The sequence below is a fragment of the Ranitomeya variabilis genome, chromosome 5 (genome assembly GCF_051348905.1).
Source record: "Ranitomeya variabilis isolate aRanVar5 chromosome 5, aRanVar5.hap1, whole genome shotgun sequence".
NCBI lineage: Eukaryota > Metazoa > Chordata > Amphibia > Anura > Dendrobatidae > Ranitomeya > Ranitomeya variabilis.
In genome coordinates, this window is record NC_135236.1 from 466,301,034 (window position 1) to 466,325,408 (window position 24,375).

The window sequence follows — 24,375 nt, forward strand, 5'->3', positions numbered from 1 at the left end:
TGTATTAGGGTTAGAAACAAAGCCATTCCTATCCTTGGTTTTTTGGAAAATGTTGTAAATAACTTATATCAATGGAAGCTGAAATACCAGCTATAAAATGTACACATGGCATTGTCTTAAAGTGTTTTTTCTAATCCAATTATCCTAAAAATCTTAACTTATTGTTCTGGCAAAGTTCAAATTGCTTTTTTATTTCTTATGATTATTGTGTTTTAGGGAAAGAAAGCACAGAAATAAGAAATCAGTAAAAATTAAGTGTATACCTTTATTGTCAATCTAGATGAGAAGAAGTAAATGAAACAGTCTTTTTAACTTTTCATTTACCAAGGATACATCTGACTATCACGTCTGATTACTCGTGAATATCTTTTCCTAAGAATAAATCTCAGTAGTCCAATTTCGTGACCACCATTTAATGCCAATATTGCTTCTGATTCAATGCATTAACACGATGCAGATAAATGGTATTTATTTTTAAAATGTAAAAGTGCAAATAATATTATATTTATAAAAATCACATTTAACGAACTACGTGAATAAAAACACTTTTTACTTTATATTAATGACAATCATTTTCCAATTTATTTATGGCACAAATAGAACTTTAATTGTAAGTAAAAGAACCATAAATCACATTTACTTATAAATTAAACAAATCTTTGTGAATGATATTAAATTGTTAGTAATAAGAGCTCCTTTTCAGTATGTAGGGTCTTCTAGCTTTGCCTACAATGGCTTGTCTTTTCAAAATATAAGGGGTTTTCCTCTTTACAATATCTTCACTTTCACTGTTTGAACTGCTGGGTTCAAGATAATCCCGTGGAATCAGCTGAAAAAACAAAATTGCAGAGATCTCATTAAATTGATAAATCAGAAACCTAGTTTGCCTGATACATTAAATTGCAAGTGATGTGGATGTCATGAAGTATGATATAGTGTACACATAATCTTATAATTGGAGCTACTACTGTAGATTTCTTACATCATCAATATATTCTTAAAATGAAAAATGTCAATTTTTAGGCAGTATCTTAGCTAGTTTTGTATTTTATCAGGGGCATCGTCTAAAACCTTGCTGGCAACTTCCTGATTCTTTTAGAGAAGAATCAACACATTATTCCCATGCCAACTAGCATCACTAAATAGATTCATGCTCTGTTTTTATCAGCTCCAACAAGTTGATTAAATGTGTCTTTGCATTGCATGAATATCCTTAAAAGTGTTGTCAGGGCATATAATATTTATGAACTATCCTTGGGGTCATCAATATCAGCTCAGTGGCAGTGCAATACCTGGCACCCCCATTGATAAGCTGTTATTAGCTCCTGGGGCATCCAGATATAATTATGGAAGAGATGAGCAGCACTTCATTCAATGTATACTATCCAATGTACAAAGTACAGCGATCAGCTTCCATTTTCTCTATACGTTGAACTAAGCTGTGCTGTCCATCTCTATACATCCCGCCACCAGTAGAGCTAATAATATCAGATGAGTGGGGTGACAGGTGTCGGACCACCATTGATCTGATATTGATGACCTATCCTTCAGATAGGATTATTTTTTAGTTTAATTTCTATCCTGAGGATAGGTCATCAATAGTTGATGCCCAGACAAACATTTGAATCACTAAAACCAATTATTGTGTATAATGTATAAATATAAAGTTATTTTCTTATGGAAATAATAAGTAAAGTTTATTTAATGACTGATTACTATTATTCACATTTATTTATCATCTAGCTACAGTTGCATAATGCTAAATTGTAATATGCTTTATTTTTGCATCACTATTGAAGCCAGTTTATTATTATGTTTCCATGTAATATTGTAGCCATGTTGTAGGATTTGCTGATGAATGACATTTAAAATATCAGTGGGCTCAATGCAATCTAGTGGGGAATTAGGGAATATAGATGAAGGGGAATGTGAGAAGAATATTAGAATTAAAGCGTGCACTTTCAGCTCAATGATACTGCATGTAAAATTATAAAGTTTAGAGTTCTTGCTACTGTAATAAAATACTTGCATGAAATCAATGTTTAGTTATATAAGGCCGTATGTGGAAAATTACAAAGCCAAGTGTTAACCCATTACTTGCCAAATTAAAATTTTTACAAGTACAGATTTTTCACAAAAGGGCGTCCCAATATTCAATTAAAAATGACAATGACATGATTTCCTATTTTGAAAACATTCATTTTACAAACACAACACAACAAATTGGACCTAATTATAAAAATTATAAAATCTTAATTGCTAGAAGCTAAAGATTAGGCATCCCCAAAAAAGGACATTGGTAGATAATGGGTTAAAAAACTTCCAAAACTAGAAGACACTTCTTACTTACAGACCACATCAATGTGTAGACTCATTAGTGCTTCACATAGTAAATTAATAGTATTCACAAATCACTTTGTTTTTTAAATAAAACATCAGTTTTATTGGAGACTACCACATATATACAATTGGAATTGTAATTTTCGCAACAGGGAAATTTGCTTTGCTAGACAAAAAAGTGTTCAGCCTACACAGCTTCTCTAGAGCACTCCTAGTAATTGCAGTAACAAAATCAAGCCAAATACTTACGTCAAACAATTGTGTAAATGCTTTTGGAAACGAAAGGGCTGCTTACCCTACTTCTTGAGTCTGAGAGACATACTCTTTGCAGACTATATATTTTTAAAATTAAGCAACTTATTTTTGGAAACAAGAAAATACTATCTGTAGAATAGTGCTGCACTATAGAATACAATATGCACTCTCTCATAATGGTCTGTAATTTGTGTTCTCTTGAAACAAAGCCACTTACTCTGCTTCCATTCTTCTTCTTCACACTTTCTCCTTTTTCATCTTTCATATCTGCTGTTCACTAAACCACTTTTCTCAGTTGCTGTCTGCTATGTTAAACTGAGTGCCCTCTACTTACGTAATGCCCAAGAGGCATATTTGCCAAGAAGAACTCTGCTGAAGTTCATGATTTATAAACAGAGAACAAATACTGAACCATATACACTCACCGGCCACTTTATTAGGTACACCATGCTAGTAACGGGTTGGACCCCCTTTTGCCTTCAGAACTGCCTCAATTCTTCGTGGCATAGATTCAACAAGGTGCTGGAAGCATTCCTCAGAGATTTTGGTCCATATTGACATGATGGCATCACACAGTTGCCGCAGATTTGTCGGCTGCACATCCCAAAGATGCTCCATACAAGGCAGGATGGATCCATGCTTTCATGTTGTTTACACCAAATTCTGACCCTACCATCCGAATGTCGCAGCAGAAATCGAGACTCATCAGACCAAGCAACGTTTTTCCAATCTTCTACTGTCCAATTTCGATGAGCTTGTACAAATTGTAGCCTCAGTTTCCTGTTCTTAGCTGAAAGGAGTGGTACCCGGTGTGGTCTTCTGCTGCTGTAGCCCATCTGCCTCAAAGTTCGATGCACTGTGCGTTCAGAGATGCTCTTAGGCCTACCTTGGTTGTAACGGGTGGCGATTTGAGTCACTGTTGCCTTTCTATCAGCTCGAACCAGTCTGCCCATTCTCCTCTGACCTCTGGCATCAACAAGGCATTTCCGCCCACAGAACTGCCGCTCACTGGATTTTTTTTCTTTTTCGGACCATACTCTGTAAACCCTAGAGATGGTTGTGCGTGAAAATCCCATTAGATCAGCAGTTTCTGAAATACTCAGACCAGCCCTTCTGGCACCAACAACCATGCCACGTTCAAAGGCACTCAAATCACCTTTCTTCCCCATACTGATGCTCGGTTTGAACTGCAGGAGATTGTCTTGACCATGTCTACATGCCTAAATGCACTGAGTTGCCGCCATGTGATTGGCTGATTAGAAATTAAGTGTTAACAAGAAGTTGGACAGGTGTACCTAATAAAGTGGCCGGTGAGTGTACAATGGATACTCAGTAGACTCTTGCATCTGTTCATAAGAATGATCACACCTGATATACTAATTTCCTTTCACACTTGAATGCTAATATAAAAAAAATGATACTTCTGTTTTTTTTAAATTAGGAAGACAAGAGAAACTGGTAAAACTTAGTAACTGTAAGTCATAAGAGACAAGTAGATGAGCAGTTCTGTTGCATAATTATGGTTTTCTCCTAAAGGCAAGGATGATTTATGGAGAAGTCAGACCATGCAAACCCCAAAAGATGTAATAAGTTTGGAAAAGAACTAAATAAGTGTCTATGCAGCATTTTGTGAGTTAATGAAAGCACTCGTGCCAACCTTTCCCTTAAAGTATGTGGTTAATTTGGCATGAAATACATGGTCCAGTTATTAAATACGTTAGAAGTTAACCAAAGGTAAAGAAGTAGCACTAAGTTTCAGCAATTTGTATTCCTTAATCATTCATTTTCAACTCCCCTCAGTTTTGGGTTTGTATCTTGCATCTGTAAGTCTGAAGTCGGCTGCGATCACTTTCATGTCATCTTCTCTTCCCTGTTATGAGCTGGTGGTTTAGGAGCAACATGGGACATGCTCTGGAGGAGGTGGTACCTGTACAGACCGCAGTTCCTGAGCTTAACACAACACTAGAAGTAGCCGTGGGATGTTCCTGTCACTACCTAGACACCTCTTCACAGCCGGAGGACTAACTTCCCCTAAAGATAGAAACAGGAAAGCTATCTTGCCTCAGAGAAAATCCCCAAAGGATAGGACAGCCCCCCACAAATATTGACTGTGAGTGGAGAGGGAAATGACATACGCAGAATGAAACCAGGATGTAGCAAAGGAGGCCAGTCAAGCTAGATAGATAGAACAGGACAGAATACTGTGCGGTCCGTATTAAAAACTAGAAAAATCCACCACAGAGTTTACAAAAATCTCCACACCTGACTAAAGGTCTGGGAGGTAAATCTGCTTCCCAGAGCTTCCAGCTTAAAGGGAGGGTGCCGTGATTTTAGTTTTTGTATTAATAATTATTGATTATATAATCAATTATTTTTAATACAAAAGTAAATGTACCTCTTTCATACTTTTTTATTTATTCACTTTTACATTCACCACTGGAGGCCGCCATTTTCATTAGTGTGGGTGTAAGTGTCTGGGCACGACACTTGCACACCTCACTTACGGCAGCCATGTACATAGGAGCCAACGGTCGGGCTCCGACCGCATCTCCTCCTGCCTCTCAGCTGTGACTTGGACATGCCCACTGAGCTGCTACATCACAGCTGTGAGAGGAGATCGCGGCCATTTTGTTTATTTCCCTCTGCCATCGCACACACAGCTCAGTGCGTGCGATGGCAGAAGCTGCCAGGGAGAAGCTGCTGCCGAGGGTCCGAGGTGAGTATCTGCAGCGAGGAGCTGTGATTGCAGCCTGTACTTAGTATTACATTACAGGCTGCAATCACTGCCAACCTGTTCAGAGCAGAGCAGGGAGATGTCACACTGCTCTGCCCTGAACATGACTCAGCACATCCTGGGAGAGGACGGAAGGTAAGTACAGCGTTTTTATTTTCTTATGCATCTACCACTTCTACCAGCCCCTATCTACCACTGCTACCTGCCCCTATATACCACTGCTACCAGCCCCTATATACCACCTACCACTGATACCTGCCCCCATATACCACTGCTAGCTGCCTCTATATACCACTGCTACCTGCCCCTATATACCACTGCTAGCTGCCTCTATATACCACTGCTAGCTGCCTCTATATACCACTGCTACCTGCCCCTATATACCACTGCTAGCTGCCTCTATATACCACTGCTAGCTGCCTGTATATACCACTGCTAGCTGCCTCTATATACCACTGCTAGCTGCCCCTATATACCACTGCTAGCTGCCTCTATATACCACTGCTAGCTGCCTCTATATACCACTGCTAGCTGCCTCTATATACCACTGCTAGCTGCCTCTATATACCACTGCTAGCTGCCTCTATATACCACTGCTGGCTGCCTCTATATACCACTGCTAGCTGCCTCTATATACCACTGCTACCTGCCCCTATATACCACTGCTAGCTGCCTCTATATACCACTGCTAGCTGCCTCTATATACCACTGCTAGCTGCCCCTATATACCACTGCTAGCTGCCCCTATATACCACTGCTAGCTGCCTCTATATACCACTGCTAGTTGCCTCTATATACCACTGCTAGCTGCCTCTATATACCACTGCTAGCTGCCTCTATATACCACTGCTAGCTGCCTCTATATACCACTGCTAGCTGCCTCTATATACCACTGCTAGCTGCCTCTATATACCACTGCTAGCTGCCTCTAAATACCACTGCTACCTGCCCCCATATACCACTGCTAGCTGCCTCTATATACCACTGCTAGCTGCCCCTATATACCACTGCTACCTGCCCCTGTATACCACTGCTAGCTGCCTCTATATACCACTGCTAGCTGCCCCTATATACCACTGCTACCTGCCTCTATATACCACTGCTACCTGCCTCTATATACCCCTGCTACATGCCTCTATATACCCCTGCTACCTGCCTCTATATACCTTTGCTACCTGCCTCTATATACCCTTGCTACCTGCCTCTATATACCACTGCTAGCTGCCTCTATATACCACTGCTAGCTGCCTCTATATACCACTGCTACCTGCCCCTATATACCACTGCTACCTGCCTCTATATACCACCTACCACTGCTACCAGCCCCTATATACCACCTACCACTGCTACCAGCCCCTATATACCACCTACCACTGCTACCTGCCCCTATATACCACTGCTAGCTGCCTCTATATACCACTGCTAGCTGCCTCTATATACCACTGCTAGCTGCCTCTATATACCACTGCTAGCTGCCTCTATATACCACTGCTAGCTGCCTCTATATACCCCTGCTAGCTGCCTCTATATACCCCTGCTACATGCCTCTATATACCCCTGCTACATGCCTCTATATACCCCTGCTACCTGCCTCTATATACCCTTGCTACCTGCCTCTATATACCCTTGCTACCTGACCCTATATACCACTGCTACCTGCCCCTATATACCACTGCTAGCTGCCTCTATATACCATTGCTAGCTGCCTCTATATACCACTGCTACCTGCCCCTATATACCACTGCTAGCTGCCTCTATATACCACTGCTAGCTACCTCTATATACCACTGCTAGCTGCCTCTATATACCACTGCTAGCTGCCTCTATATACCACTGCTAGCTGCCCCTATATACCACTGCTACCTGCCTCTATATACCACTGCTACCTGCCTCTATATACCCTTGCTACCTGCCTCTATATACCCTTGCTAGCTGCCTCTATATACCACTGCTAGCTGCCTCTATATACCACTGCTAGCTGCCTCTATATACCACTGCTAGCTGCCCCTATATACCACTGCTAGCTGCCTCTATATACCACTGCTAGCTGCCTCTATATACCACTGCTAGCTGCCTCTATATACCACTGCTAGCTGCCCCTATATACCACTGCTAGCTGCCCCTATATACCACTGCTACCTGCCCCTATATACCACTGCTAGCTGCCTCTATATACCACTGCTAGCTGCCCCTATATACCACTGCTACCTGCCTCTATATACCCCTGCTACATGCCTCTATACACCCCTGCTACATGCCTCTATATACCACTGCTAGCTGCCCCTATATACCACTGCTACCTGCCTCTATATACCCTTGCTACCTGCCTCTTTATACCACTGCTAGCTGCCTCTATATACCACTGCTAGCTGCCTCTATATACCACTGCTAGCTGCCTCTATATACCCCTGCTACCTGCCCCTATATACCACTGCTACCTGCCTCTATATACCACCTACCACTGCTACCAGCCCCTATATACCACCTACCACTGCTACCAGCCCCTATATACCACCTACCACTGCTACCTGCCTCTATATACCACTGCTAGCTGCCTCTATATACCACTGCTAGCTGCCTCTATATACCACTGCTAGCTGCCTCTATATACCACTGCTAGCTGCCTCTATATACCCCTGCTACATGCCTCTATATACCCCTGCTACATGCCTCTATATACCCCTGCTACCTGCCTCTATATACCCTTGCTACCTGCCTCTATATACCCTTGCTAGCTGCCTCTATATACCACTGCTAGCTGCCTCTATATACCACTGCTAGCTGCCTCTATATACCACTGCTAGCTGCCTCTATATACCACTGCTAGCTGCCTCTGTATACCACTGCTAGCTGCCTCTGTATACCACTGCTGGCTGCCTCTGTATACCACTGCTGGCTGCCTCTGTATACCACTGCTGCCTGCCTCTGTATACCACTGCTGCCTGCCTCTGTATACCACTGCTGCCTGCCTCTGTATACCACTGCTGCCTGCCTCTGTATACCACTGCTGCCTGCCTCTGTATACCACTATCTGCCTCTATATACACCTACCACTGCTACCTCTGTCCTGTGTAGCTAATCTAGTCCTGGGTAGCTAATCCTGTCCTGTGTACTGTGTCCTCAGCAGACAGTATCACACAGGACAGGATTAGATACACGGCTCAGCAGTTGGTATCACACAGGACAGGATTAGATACATGGCTCAGCAGTCGGTATCACACAGGACAGGATTAGATACACGGCTCAGCAGTTGGTAACACACAGGACAGGATTAGATACACGGCTCAGCAGTCGGTATCACACAGGACAGGATTAGATACACGGCTCAGCAGTTGATAACACACAGGACAGGATTAGATACATGGCTCAGCAATCGGTATCACACAGGACAGGAATAGATACACGGCTCAGCAGTCGGTATCACACAGGACAGGAATAGATACATGGCTCAGCAGTTGGTAACACACAGGACAGGATTAGATACACGGCTCAGCAGTTGGTAACACACAGGACAGGATTAGATACACGGCTCAGCAGTTGGTATCACACGACAGGATTAGATACACGGCTCAGCAGTCGGTATCACACAGGACAGGATTAGATACACGGCTCAGCAGTCGGTATCACACAGGACAGGATTAGATACACGGCTCAGCAGTTGGTATCACACAGGACAGGATTAGATACACGGCTCAGCAGTCAGTATCTAATCCTCTCCTATGCACTCCTCTCCCCCTGCGTGTCTTTCCCCAATGTGGTTTATTATTTTTGTTGAGGGAGTCGAGGATTATGCGTTCGGTATGGTAAAAGATCAATAAAGGACTTTATTCTGGCCGAGTCTTTACAATACAACTATAGGATTAGTAATGGATGGGTGCCTTATAGATGCCTCTCCATTACTAAGCCGTGGGCTTGATGTCACCGGACAATATGAAGGTGACATTAACCCCAAAAATATGAACCCCACTTGCTACCGCTACAGGGCAAGTGGAAATTGCCAGGCAAAGCGCCAGAAGAGGCGCATGTAAAAGGCGGCTGAGAGCTGATCTTTTTAGCCTGGGGGGGACAATATCCATGGCCCCTTCCTAGGCTATTAATGTCAGCCCGCAGCTGTCTGCATAGTATTTGATGGTTATTAATTATAGGGGGCCCCACGTCTTTTTTTGGGGGGTGTCCCCCATTTTAATAGCCAGTAAAGGCTAAGTATACAGTTGCGAGCGTGTGAGTGTGAGCACACCCTCCCACCCATAGACCAGTACACTGCTCTCCTGAAATACTCTGTGCTCCTGTCACCCTGCTCCTTCCACCATACGTCTCTGTGACCTCCCTAGAGCAGCACAATACCATATGGATCACGTATAATGCCGCTATATATATTTATCACATAATACTCCTGTAAAGACCACACATTATGCCGAGATATTATAATATATATAATATCACACATTATGCCGCCAAGTATTGTGTGATCTATGTGACGGTATTATATGTGATCTATATGGTGGTATTATGTTTGATCAGTGTTGTGGAATGATGTAAAAACTATATGACGGTGGTATATGAGAACTATATTGTGGGATTATGTGTGATCTATGTGGCAGTACTAGGTGAGAATTATATGGCGGTATTATGTGTGATCTATATGGTGGTATGTGAGAACTGTATGACAGTATTGTGTGATCTATTTGATAGTATTGTGTGTGTGATCTATATGGTGGCATTATGTGAGAACACTATGGCAGTATTATCTTCAGAAAGCGGACCCATTCTATGGTGGTTCTGGCTGAGCACCTGCACGCGGGTCTGGGGTAATAGAGGGGGCAGCATGACCTCCAGTTAGGTGCAGTCAGGGCTGGTGATGCAGCTGAAGAGAGGGGTCTCATTTTTATCGTTACTATATGGCTACGTTTCCTTCCCAGCGTCACCCCGTACTTCGCCTGTCGTCTCACTTTCACACATCGCCAGGACAGGATAGAGAAGACAGGATCTGAGGAGGGGAATGGGGTCTTTGCATGCAATGTCTGGATCAGAACAGGTCATCAATCCGCAGAAATGTTTCCTGGATTTCTGTGGAGCAGACGGTCCATCCATGTGTATAAAAGACAGCGCTCTATGTACAATCCCTGGCTGCTCCGCGCACTGAACATGGTGCCCCCCCCATAGACCAGCACACTGCTCTCCTGAAATACTCTGTGCTGCTGTCACCCTGCTCCCTCCACCACATATCTCCCAGAATCCTTGCTGCCTGCCATCCTCGGTGACTGTCTACTTGTTAGTATAAGGCTGCCGTCGCACGTTCAGTATTTGGTCAGTATTTTACCTCAGTATTTGTAAGCCAAAACCAGGAGTGGGTGATAAATGCAGAAGTGGTGCATATGTTTCTATTATACTTTTCCTCTAATTGCTCCTCTCCTGGTTTTGGCTTACAAATACTGAGGTAAAATACTGACCAAATACTGATAGTGTGACGGCAGCCTTACTCTGCAGTCACCAACAAAATGGCTGCTCACTGGGTTCCTGAATATCATCCTCTCTTATCCCTTAGCAAACACCTAGAATGGGAGGAGAGGAGACATCACACATGTCAGCAGACTCCGCCCATAATTACTGCAGTGCAGTAATGTGAGCTAGTTGTACACTAGGTTTTTCTGAAATTTCAGCAGCTGCTCCCCCTAGTGTTTAAAAGTGGAAATTCCCAAACTTTTCAAATTATTTTTCATATTTTACTAAATTATAAACAAATGATAATATTTTTTAAGAAAATTTAAACATTAATTCTTTACATTTTTACAATTGCTGTAAAAAAAATTTTTTTGATGGCACCTTCCCTTTAACTGAATAAATCCATACTGACAAGCTGGACTAGAAAAAACATAGAAAGTGCAGAAAGATTAAGTCCACAACAAGTGGACTGCAAAAGACCAAAGCAAGGACTTATCTTTGCTGAACTGGTCAGAATATCAGGGAAATCCAAGCAGAGATGTGAATCCAACCAGGAACCATTGACAACTGGCACTGGCTGAAGGATAGAGCCAGGATAAATAGCCGAGCCAGAATAAACGATCAGTGGAAGCAGCTGCTGACTGCTAAATCCAAGGAGCAGCAGTTCCACTTAAATCCACCGGAGGGAGCCCAAGAACAGAACTCACAAAAGTGCCACTTACAACCACTGGAGGGAGCCCAAGAGCGGAATTCACAACAGTACCCCCCCCTTGAGGAGGGGTCACCGAACCCTCACCAGAGCCCCCAGGCCGATCAGGATGAGCCAAGTGAAAAGCACGAACCAAATCGGCGGCATGGACATCGGAGGCAACAACCCAAGAATTATCCTCCTGGCCATAACACTTCCACTTGACAAGATACTGAAGCCTCCGCCTCGAAAAACGAGAATCCAAAATTTCCTCCACCACATATTCCAACTCCCCATCAACCAACACCGGGGCAGGAGGATCAACAGAGGGAACAACGGGCACCACATATCTCCGCAACAAAGATCTATGGAAAACATTATGGATGGCAAAAGAGGCTGGAAGGACCAAACGAAAAGAAACCGGATTGATAATCTCAGAAATCTTATTAGGACTGTGACAAAACACTCCGGGATCGCCTTTGCTGGGGTCAAAGGTCACGTGGTTTGTGCATTGAACTCTGAGGCGACAGCAGGTTTCCAAGTTGACTGACCTCAAGTCAGGTTTATTAAAGTGAAAGCAAATACAGAAAACAAAACATAAAAATAAATCCTAGCCTGTCCGGCGCTAACTAAACAAATACGTTCCTATCTAACAACTGGGGGGGCTTCTCCCTCCCAGCTAACATTACATAGATCATGAGCACAGCTCTCACTCACGTTTGTCTCACACAGACAGGCATTCTGTGTGCCCCAGGCTGACACCTGAAACCTCCAGGTGGTCAGCCTTTATTCCTGCACTTATTAACCCCTCGGTATCCTGAAGATACTGAGCGGCCTAATTCACATAGGACAAATACCTGGGCGAGATATACCTGCCCCCGACTACCAGACTGACATGACTCTTACAGGACCAATAAACCGAGGCTTGAACTTAGGGGAAGAAACCTTCATAGGAACATGATGAGAAGATAACCAGACTAAATCCCCCACTCGAAGCCAGGGACCAACACACCGACGGCGGTTAGCAAAACGTTGAGCCTTTTCCTGAGACAACGTCAAATTGTCTACCACATGAGTACAAATCTGCTGTAACCTGTCCATTACAGAATCCACACCAGGACAATCAGAAGGCTCAACCTGCCCCGAAGAAAAACGAGGATGAAAACCAAAATTACAAAAGAAAGGCGAAACCAAAGTAGCCGAACTAGCCCGATTATAATTATTGCCAACGGCAAGAAAGCCACCCAATCATCCTGGTCAGCAGACACAAAGCATCTCAAATAGGTCTACAAGGTCTGATTAGTTTGCTCAGTTTGGCCATTTGTCTGAGGATGAAACGCCAAAGAAAAAGACAAATCAATGCCCATCCTAGCACAAAAGGCCTGCCAAAACCTAGAAACAAACTGGGAACCTCTGTCAGACGCAATATTCTCCGGAATGCCATGCAAACGAACCACATGCTGAAAAAACAATGGAACCAAATCAGAGGAGGAAGGCAATTTAGGCAAAGGTACCAAATGGACCATTTTAGAGAACCGGTCACAAACCACCCAGATAACAGACATCTTCTGGGAAACAGGAAGATCCGAAATAAAATCCATGGAAATATGCGTCCAGGGCCTCTCAGGGACCGGCAAAGGCAAAAGCAACCCACTAGCGCGGGAACAGCAAGGCTTGGCCCGGGCACAAGTCCCACAGGACTGCACAAAAGAACGCACATCCCGCGACAAGGAAGGCCACCAAAAGGACCTAGCAACCAAATCTCTGGTACCAAAAATCCCAGGATGACCAGCCAACACCTAACAATGAACCTCAGAAATTACCTTACTTGTCCATCTATCAGGAACAAACAGCTTCCCCACAGGACAGCGGTCAGGTTTATCAGCCTGAAATTCCTGAAGCACCCGCCGTAAATCAGGGGAGATGGCAGAAAGAATCACCCCTTCCTTGAGAATGCCAACCGGCTCAAGGACTCCAGGAGAATCAGGCAAAAAACTCCTAGAGAGGGCATCAGCCTTAACATTCTTAGATCCCGGAAGATACGAGACAACAAAATCATAACGGGAGAAAAACAGGGACCATCGAGCCTGTCTAGGGTTCAGCCGCTTGGCCGACTCGAGGTAAATCAGATTCTTATGATCGGTCAAGACCACAATGCGGTGCTTGGCTCCCTCAAGCCAATGTCGCCACTCCTCAAATGCCCACTTCATGGCCAACAACTCCCGATTGCCGACATCATAATTGCGCTCCGCAGGCGAAAACTTTCTGGAAAAAAAGGCACACGGTTTCATCAAAGAACCATCAGAACTCCTCTGAGACAAAACGGCCCCTGCCCCAATCTCAGAAGCGTCAACCTCAACCTGAAAAGGAAGAGAAACATCCAGCTGACGCAACACAGGGGCAGAAGTAAATCGGCGTTTAAGCTCCTGAAAGGCCTCAACAGCCGCAGAGGACCAATTCGTCACATCAGCGCCTTTCTTCGTCAAATCGGTCAGGGGCTTAACCACACTGGAAAAGTTGGCAATGAAACGGCGATAAAAATTAGCAAAGCCCAAAAATTTCTGAAGACTCTTCACAGATGTGGGTTGAATCCAGTCATGAATGGCTTGGACCTTAACAGGATCCATTTCTATAGATGAGGGAGAAAAAATAAAACCCAAAAAGGAGACCTTCTGAACTCCAAATAGGCACTTAGACCCCTTCACAAATAAAGCATTATCACAAAGGATCTGGAATACCATCCTGACCTGCTTCACATGAGACTCCCAATCATCGGAAAAAATCAAAATATCATCCAAATACACAATCATGAATTAATCAAGATAATTGCGGAAAATATCATGCATGAAGGACTGAAATACAGAAGGAGAATTAGAGAGCCCGAAAGGCATCACAAGGTATTCAAAATGGCTTTCGGGCGTATTAAATGCAGTTTTCCATTCGTCACCCTGTTTAATACGAACAAGATTATATGCCCCTCGAAGGTCAATCTTAGTAAACCAACTAGCCCCCTTGATCCGAGCAAACAAATCAGAAAGCAAAGGTAAAGGGCATTGGAATTTGACCGTGATCTTATTAAGAAGGCGATAATAAATACATGGTCTCAAGGAGCCATCCTTCTTGGCAACAAAAAAGAATCCCGCTCCCAATGGTGAGGAAGACGGCCGAATATGCCCCTTCTCCAAAGACTCCTTAACATAACTCCGCATGGCGGCATGCTCTGGCACAGACAGATTGAAAAGTCGGCCCTTAGGGAACTTACAGCCAGGAATCAAGTTAATAGCACAATCACAATCCCTATGTGGAGGAAGGGAACTGGACTTGGGCTCATCAAATACATCCTGGAAATCCGACAAAAACTCAGGAACTTCACAAGAGGGGGAAGAGGAAATTGACATCAAAGGAACGCCACTATGTACCCCTTGACAACCCCAACTAGTCACAGACATAGATTTCCAATCCAGCACCGGATTATGTCCCTGTAACCATGGAAAACCCAGTACAACAACATCATGCAAATTATGCAACACCAGAAAATGGCAATCTTCCTGATGTGCTGGAGCCATGCACATGGTCAGCTGAGTCCAATACTGAGGTTTATCCTTGGCCAACGATGTAGCATCAATGCCCCTCAAAGGAATAGGGCTCTGCAAAGGCTGCAAAGAAAAACCACAGCGCCTGGCGAATTCCAAGTCCATCAAGTTCAGGGCAGCGCCTGAATCCACAAATGCCATGACAGAAAAGGACGATAATGAGCAAATCAAGGTCACAGATAAGAGAAATTTAGGCTGTACAGTACTGATGGTAACAGACCTAGCGACCCTCTTAGTACGCTTAGGGCAATCAGAAATAGCATGAGCAGAATCACCACAGTAAAAACACAGCCTATTCTGGCATCTGAATCCCTGCCGTTCTGCTGTAGTCAAAATCCTATCACATTGCATAGGCTCAGGACTCTGCTCAGAGGATACTGCCATATGGTGCACAACTTTGCGCTCGCGCAGGCGCCGATCAATCTGAATGGCTAGAGACATAGATTCGCTCAAACGAGCAGGTGTGGGGAACCCCACCATAACATCTTTAAGGGCTTCAGAAAGACCCTTTCTGAAAATTGCTGCCAGAGCCTCCTCATTCCATTTAGTGAGCACAGACCATTTTCTAAATTTCTGGCAGTATACTTCTGCCGCTTCCTGACCCTGACACAGGGCCAACAAGGTCTTTTCTGCATGATCCACAGAATTAGGTTCGTCATACAATAATCCGAGCGCTTGAAAAAATGCGTCTACATTAAGCAATGCCGGATCCCCTGATTCAAGGGAGAATGCCCAGTCCTGAGGGTCACCACACAGCAGAGAGATGACAATTTTAACCTGCTGAATGGAATCACCACAGGAACGGGGTTTCAAGGCAAAAAACTATTTGCAGTTATTTTTAAAGTTCAAAAACTTGGATCTGTCCCCAAAAAACAAATCAGGGGTTGGAATTCTAGGCTCTAAAGCCGGAGTCTGGACAACACAATCTTGGATACTCTGTACTCTTGCAGCAAGTTGATCCACACGAGAAAACAAACCCTGAACATCCATGCCAGCGCCAAAATCCTGAACCACCCAGCGATTAAGAGGAAAAAAAAGACAAAACAGACTGCAGAAAAAAAAATGGCTCAGAACTTCCTTTTCCTTCTTTTGAGATGCATTTAATTCATTTTTGGCCAGTTGTACTGTTATGAGCTGGTGGTTTAGGAGCAACATGGGACGTGCTCTGGAGGAGGTGGTACCTGTACAGACCGCAGTTCCTGAGCTTAACACAACACTAGAAGTAGCCGTGGGATGTTCCTGTCACTCCCTAGACACCTCTTCACAGCCGGAGGACTAACTTCCCTTAAAGATAGAAACAGGAAAGCTATCTTGCCTCAGAGAAAATCCCCAAAGGATAGGACAGCCCCCCACAAATATTGACTGTGAGTGGAGAGGGAAATGACATACGCAGAATGAAACCAGGATGTAGCAATGGAGGCCAGTCTAGCTAGCTAGATAGAACAGGACAGAATACTGTGCGGTCAGTATTAAAAACTAGAAAAATCCACCACAGAGTTTACAAAAATCTCCACCCCTGACTAAAGGTGTGGGGGGTAAATCTGCTTCCCAGAGCTTCCAGCTTAACTGAATAAATCCATACTGACCAGCTGGACTAGAAAAAACATAGGAAGTGCAGAAAGATTAAGTCCACAACAAGTGGACTGCAAAAGAACAAAGCAAGGACTTACCTTTGCTGAACTGGTCAGAATATCAGGGAAATCCAAGCAGAGATGTGAATCCAACCAGGAACCATTGACAACTGGCACAGGCTGAAGGATAGAACCAGGCTAAATAGCCGAGCCAGAAAGACAATCAGTGGAAGCAGCTGCTGACTACTAAATCCAAGGAGCAGCAGTACCACTTAAAACCACCGGAGGGAGCCCAAGAGCAGAACTCACAAAAGTGCCACTTACAACCACCGGAGGGAGCCCAAGAGCGGAATTCACAACACTTCCCCCTCAGGTCCCCTTTCCTATACTTACTCAGTCTCCATTGTTTTGGGCTTTCTTTTACCATCCTCAACAAACAGTCAAAGATAGTTGCAATAGTAATTTTTGGCTATATCCAAGATGTTAAGGATAAGACTAGAAAGTACAGATCAACAGCGACTGGTTAACGACCAAAACAGGACCTTCAGAGATCGAATAAGGTGAGTATAGTGTATTTTATTGTTTTTAATTGGTCTGAACCTTTCATCTAATTTCATTATGTAAAATAAAACATTAAAAGGCAATGGACACATTTGACATAGAAAACATAATTTGATGGTTGCTTTGGGTTAGCAAAAAGTTGCAGGCTGCAATCTCCATTCCTTAATATTTTTTATTTAATTTTCAGCCTGCTCCTGTAACTCCGGGAAACTACTGGGACATTCTCATTCCTGGACTTATTTCCCCATTTACAGTTTCTGAGAAATTTCATCACTATTGTACAGACACTGAAGCTGAGGAGTGCGTGAGTCCCAATCTCCTGCCCTCATTGATAGCTTAGATATTTCCCCTCTACTCACTTATTTTCCTGGTACATATTCCTCCATATCCCTGTTGCTATCTTTAATTCACTAAGGCCTCCTTCACATGTCCGTGTTTGCAGTACCTGTGGCATTCGTTTTTTTCACACGTACCCATTTTAACCTATGCTGCTCTTTTACATTAACCATGTGTCTGTGCAAAACAAACAGAGACATGTCCATTTTTTCCGGCAGCACAGATGACAAGAGCCAACACAAGTCAATGGGCCCATGAAAAACATTTACAGCACACAGATGGCATGATTGTGCCATGCGTGTGCTGTACATGTCCTGTATGTGTTTAACATTGCAAACTTTAGGAGAAGCTTTGTAATTTAGTTATTTCTTTATCCATGCCAGACAAACACTAATGGCAAACACGGACGCACTGATAAAGCACTGGTGACACACTGATGGATAACACTGATGACACCGGTATTGTTTTTTTACGTATGTGTTTCATAAAGTGTGACAGAGGCCTAGCATTGAGAGAAAGGAACAAGAGAACAGAGACAACAAATCCCGGAACAGTGTTGTCCAATCTATGTCAGATTCAGCATAGCAATCAGCTATGTGAAGGAGGTACCCATGCTCTATATTAGCAAAATCATATTTTGTATGTAGATGATTTAGAAAAACTTATTTTTTCATTTTTGAAGCAACAAAACAATAAACATAATCACCACTAAGCCATTATTCTTTTTTTCTCTTAACTAAAATGATATTAGCCTAAACATTTCTTTAAGGTTCCTTAGCACAATAACCTCAAATACAAACATTGTAATTAAACAATTTATTTGCGTCATACCTCTGAATGCTGAAAAAACATGCTTTGGCAAATTTTCTGCAGTTGAATTGCTGTTAACATGGCTTCCAAGTTAAAACCATCCAATGAAGTTGGATTTTGTTTTCTCACCAGGAGCTCATCTTCTCCATTCTCCCCTGGTTCCTCCGTTTGGGTATTGAAATTGTTCACAAGTTTGCATACATTGAGAAGACTCATTTTCCAGTATGGAGGTCTTGCTTTATTCACCTAAAGTTAAATAATTGCTAATTATTTTGGACACATGCAAACAGATTTTAGCATACTCTTATACATGGCACATAACTTATATCAATTTTCTTTTTTATAGCACCAGCAATAATGCATTTTTTTAATGAATTTGCACTTTATATACACAAATGAACAGTACCGTGCAAAAGGTTTAGAAACCAATATGCAAAAATATCTATATGTATATAAATATAGAAAACCTCGATTGGAAGAAGCACTCATATTGAAATCAGTGAAAAAGGTGGGCTTTACTCCCAAAAAATACATGTGCCATTTCAGCTTCTCATTTGAAGCCTTTCTCATGCATAACACATGGAGAGACAGAGAGATTTTCCAGCTCCAAAGTTTGGGTCTCCATTGATTTTAATGGGCTTGCCTGAACCAAACTTTGCTTTATTCACACCGATCTCTGTATCTATTGGCCATTTCTCCCCTCAGTTTAGCCACATGTCTGAACTTTCAAGCCTCTTCTTGCACCTTATCTGTTAGATGCTCAGACCACATGTCTTAAGCCTCTAGGTCTTTGGTGATCATTCTTAATGTGTACAGTATGTTTATTTTTCACGTGTTCACTTGCTTGTATTACTGAATCTAGGGTTATCATATCATTCATTATCTTATTGCAGGATTGTACACTTGTATTTCTATCACTGTATTCACATATGATACATTTATGCCTGTATAGATTAGACTTATGTATTTATATACAAATCACTATGAATTGCACCATTTATATTTGCCTATAATCAATTAAGCTGTAATTGCAGTAACATAAATATGTGTATTAGGTATCACATATTATGCTTAAAAAAGGCTTCAAATGAGAAGCTGAAATGTTGCTTGCGGCTGTGTTAATAAAGTTCACTTTTTCACATATTTCCATTTGAGTGCTGTTTCTAAATCTATTTTTCCTACATTTGGAGGCTCCGGGGCTGGATCCTTGTGGAAGTATTGCACCCACAACTTTAGGACTGTGCTGCTATTTTTCCTTGTTACTGTAAGTTCATATGAATATACACTGCTCAAAAAAATAAAGGGAACACTAAAATTCCTCATCCTAGATATGACTGAATGAAATATTCCAGTTGTAAATCATTACATAGTGGAATGTGTTGAGAACAATAAAACCTAAAAATGATCAACGTAAATCACAACTAATATCCCATGGAGGTCTGGTGTTGGAATGATGCTCAAAATCAAAGTGGAAAATGAAGTTACAGGCTAAAGTTCCAACTTCAGTGGAAATGCCTCAAGACAAAGAAATGATGCTCAGTAGTGTGTGTGGCCTCCTCGTGCCTTTATGATCTCCCTACAATGCCTGGGCATGCTCCTGATGAGGCGGTGAATGGTCTCTTGATGGATCTCCTCCCAGACCTGGACTAAGGCATCTGACAACTCCTGGACAGTCTGTGGTGCAATGTGACGTTAGTGGATGGTGCGAGACATGATGTCCCAGATGTGTTCAATCGGATTCAGGTCTGGGGGATGGGCGGGCCAGTCCATAGCTTTAATGCCTTCATCTTGCAGGAACTGCTGACTACATTTTTCAATTCACTATGTAACAAGGAGCTGTATCCTGCTGGATAACCAAATGTTTAGAACCTCAACAAAGTGTTGTGGTTAAAAGAGTTGACATAAAGTTTGTCAAGGGAAGTCACATCTTTCAACTTATACGGATCTATTAGCAGATTTTTTTATTGCAATCTGTCAAGGTGACAGAGAATTAAAAATAGGTCAACTTTTAGATGATCTAATGAAAATAAGGCAGCAAATAACAATGGATTACAAGACTGCAAAAAAATGGCACTTTTCTTGCTCATATAAGAGCTATCAGCAAAATGGATAATTTGTGTTACAGGGAAGTGATTTCGGTTTCTGCAATGTTCTGCTTATGGCAATATAATAATCACTCAAATTTAAAGAGTGTCTATTAGATTAAATGGCAGATCCCTTTTAAAGCAACAGTTTTGTTCAGCATGTCAAATTAAAAAAAAAATTAAAACAGTTATGGGGCTTATCTTTTTTTCATACTCCTTGAGAAAGCCACCCAAATTTTGGGATTTTTTTTTTCATTTTTTGCAATAAATTGTTGAACGAGGGATAGTGGGGTGAGTCTTTATTCAAATAAAGTGGTTTTTTTCTGTATGTATGTGTTATTTTATATTAACATGTTAGTAATGGGAGTGTCTGATAGACACCTTTCCTTAACTAACCCCAGAGGTTAATGGCAGCTGAGATTTTTTGAAGTCAAAGCTGTCATCAACCATCATCAAGCTGTCATCAATGGTAGTATTAAACCCCTAGTCAAATCAGTTTGAGAGTGAATTTAATTCAAACATAGCTAAATAGATATTTTGTCCCCTTTGCTGCTTGTACTCAGACATTCAGGTTTACCCCCCAGGTAGGTCAAGTCTAGCCGGTCAGAGTTACCTTGTCTTGGTGGGATCTCTTTTATGCTATTTTTCAAAAACAGTATTACTAAAAACTCTGTGTTATTGACATGCACTTTTTGCTTTTTATTTACTTAGTTACAGCTGGGTGTTTGCTAATTTTTCTCTAGTAGGTTTTACAAATCTAGCCAATGTTGTAAATTTTATAGCCTGAAACAAATAGCTGTTATAGGCATTTTGTCTGGATACTAATAGGGATATAATAATACCTTTTTTACTTCACTTTATTAGACAGGTTAATATCTGCATTGGAACCACAGTTTCCATAAAATATACCACAGAGATATTGTGGTGAATCTGGCATCATTATAAACTCCACTATTGCAGTAAAAATAATATTTTAATATTGTTATTATTAGTGTTGAGCGATACCGTCCGATACTTGAAAGTATCGGTATCGGAAAGTATCGGCCGGATCTAATCCGATACCGATACCCGATACCAATACAAGTCAATGGGACTCAAGTATCGGACGGTATTCCTGATGGTTCCCAGGGTCTGAAGGAGAGGAAACTCTCCTTCAGGCCCTGGGATCCATATTAGTGTGTAAAAGAAAGAATTAAAATAAAAAATATTGCTATACTCACCTCTCCGACGCAGCCTGGACCTCACCGAGGGAACCGGCAGCGTTCTTTGCTTAAAATGTGCGCTTTTACTTCCTTCCGTGACGTCACGGTTTGTGATTGGTCACGTGCCGCCCATGTGGCTGCGACGCGACCAATCACAGCAAGCCGTGACGTGAATTTCTAATTCTAGGCATTCAGGAATTTAAAATTACGTTCCGGCTTGTGATTGGTCGCGTCGCGGTCACATGGGCGACGCGACCAATCACAAGCCGTGACATCACGGGAGGCAGGAGACGCGCGCATTTTTAAAATTATGTCACGGCTTGTGATTGGTCGCGTCTCCCATGTGACCGCGACGCGACCAATCACAAGCCGGAACGTAATTTTAAATTCCTGAATGCCTAGAATTAGGCATTGAGGACCTGAAAATTACGTCACGGCTTGCTGTGATTGGTCGCGTCGCGGCCACATGGGCGGCACGCGACCAATCACAAGCCGTGACGTCACGGAAGGAAGTAAAAGCGCGCATTTTAAGCAAAGAACGCTGCCGGTTCCCTCGGTGAGGTCCAGGCTGCGTCGGAGAGGTGAGTATAGCAATATTTTTTATTTTAATTCTTTCTTTTACACATTAATGTTGTTTCGATACCGATACCCGATACCACAAAAGTATCGGATCTCGGTATCGGAATTCCGATACCCGCAAGTATCGGCCGATACCCGATACTTGCGGTATCGGAATGCTCAACACTAGTTATTATTAAAAGTTATATTTAAAAAAAAAATCTCACTCCAATTGGATTAGTCAGTGAATAAACATTTAATGGTATTTGAAATAGGCTGACATATGGCATGTGTGATAACCTGCAGTTATTCTATGATTTATTGCATAAATTAATTACATAATGAGAGACTGGTGCCCATGTTGACACTGAACATTGACACCGCTTTCAAAGGTCAAGGTCAAGGTACATTGTCTGCATGATATGTCACTATAGACAAAAATCATTGCAATTATTACTTTATCATAACACCTTCACTGATCAGGACACGTTAGTATGTCATTGGGATCATGTGGGTGTATCAAGTGGGCTCAGGAGCTGAGCCTGCATCACTCGGTGCAGTTGACATTTCACACAGTTAGCTCCTGCCTCTAACAGCAGTTATAAAACTTAGCAAACTGACATAGTCATATAAGAGGCATGATCATGATAGAGTGTTTGGTTAGGAGCCACTGTAACATGATCAGAGTTTGAATCACATATATATGACCTAGGCACAAGAGGGAAGAGACATGTTCAGGAGAAGTTCCCTCTCCTTGGTCCATTTCACCTCCATTTAGCAGCATTAAAGTGTTCGGAGACTGGAGCTTCTTCACACAGGACCACAGGAACCTGCAGAAAAGAGCGCAACCTAAGGGGGGCTACTGAATTGTGGGCTGTAGCTTCAGTGCAGGGCCTACATCAGCTGACAACACCGCACTTGGTGAGTGAGTGGAGGGTAGAAGCAGATATTAGAGCCCCTTAACACGCCGAGGCTTCTGCATTATATTTATACATAGCTAACCTCTATTTTCTGATCTGGGTGACGAGAACACTTAGGACTATGATGGAAAAGCTACACAGTAACTCGGACATTGCTGGCATAATACAAACCAACTGCATTTTGGTGACAAAATGCGCCATTTTTAGAAGTACTGGAGAAGCAGAACTACAACTACAACTCCCATCTTATCCACCCCTTTCTCCGCACTAGTGCAAGTACCGCATAAGAATCTCGTTACAGATCTGCAACACAGGACTAACATAGAAGGGGGAAAACTGACCGTGCACTATGACTAGGCAGAAACCCTACGATTGAGTGGGTGACCCATTCCTTGCAAATAGACCCACCGACGAACCTAGGTTAATCTCAAGCGAAGACCTATAGATAAGGGGAAGGGGTACCCGAAAAGAACTAAGGACTGGGTACAAATATGGGTCACCTCCTAGTAGAAAACACAGAGAAGGCTGTAGAAAGCAATAGAAAGCAGAAACTAAAGCTAGCAGAACCAGATGCACCAGTACTGCACAAATAACACACACAGAACACTAAGCAAAGCATCAAGCTAGAGCTCAAGCAGATTAACACTGCTGTCCAGCAAGGACTGGGAGGAAGGTGCTGGTTAATAAAGAGTGAAACAAACACTTTACCCAAGACAAACACAGCACCAGAGGAAAAAGACCAGCAGCCAGAACTCCACAAGAAAATGGAGGATAGTAACAAACTAAACAGATTCTAACAGTACCTCCTGTCATGATCTCCATGGCCAGAGAACTAGCATAAGCCTCTATAGGAACAAGCTCTTGGAAGATGTAACTGTACTGACCATGAACTAAACCTACCGCATCATCTAGAAGTAGCCAGGTAGCATGTCCTACTTTTTATCCCTATATGCCCAGCGCCGGCCGGAGAACTAAATAATGCTAGCAGAGGGAAATATAAGACCTGACTCACCTCTAGAGAAATGCCCAAAAGGAGACAGAAGCCCCCCACATATATTGGCGGTGATATGAGATGAAACAACAAACGCAGCAGGAAAATAGTTTTAGCAAATTTGAGGTCCGCTTTCTAGATAGCAGAAGACAGAAAGCATACTTTCATGGTCAGTAGAAAACCCTAACAAAACACATCCAGAAATTACTTTAGGACTCTGGCATTAACTCATAATACCAGAGTGGCAATTCCTGATCAACAAGAGCTTTCCAGACACAGTAACGAAACTG

At 42.6% G+C, this 24,375-nt stretch overlaps 1 protein-coding gene across 1 annotated transcript in view; it reads right to left on the minus strand.

Annotated features, from left to right (window-relative positions):
• Positions 1-452: 452 nt before the first annotated feature.
• NTS (neurotensin) overlaps positions 453-24,375 on the minus strand; it is a 77,761-nt gene continuing 53,838 nt past the window's right edge. Inside the window, exons 3-4 of the mRNA XM_077261093.1 lie at positions 18,352-18,576; positions 453-829 (exon numbers count right to left, since the gene is read on the minus strand). Coding sequence (XP_077117208.1) covers positions 680-829; positions 18,352-18,576 — 375 coding nt within the window. The 3' untranslated portion in view covers positions 453-679. The remainder of the gene's footprint in view (positions 830-18,351; positions 18,577-24,375) is intronic.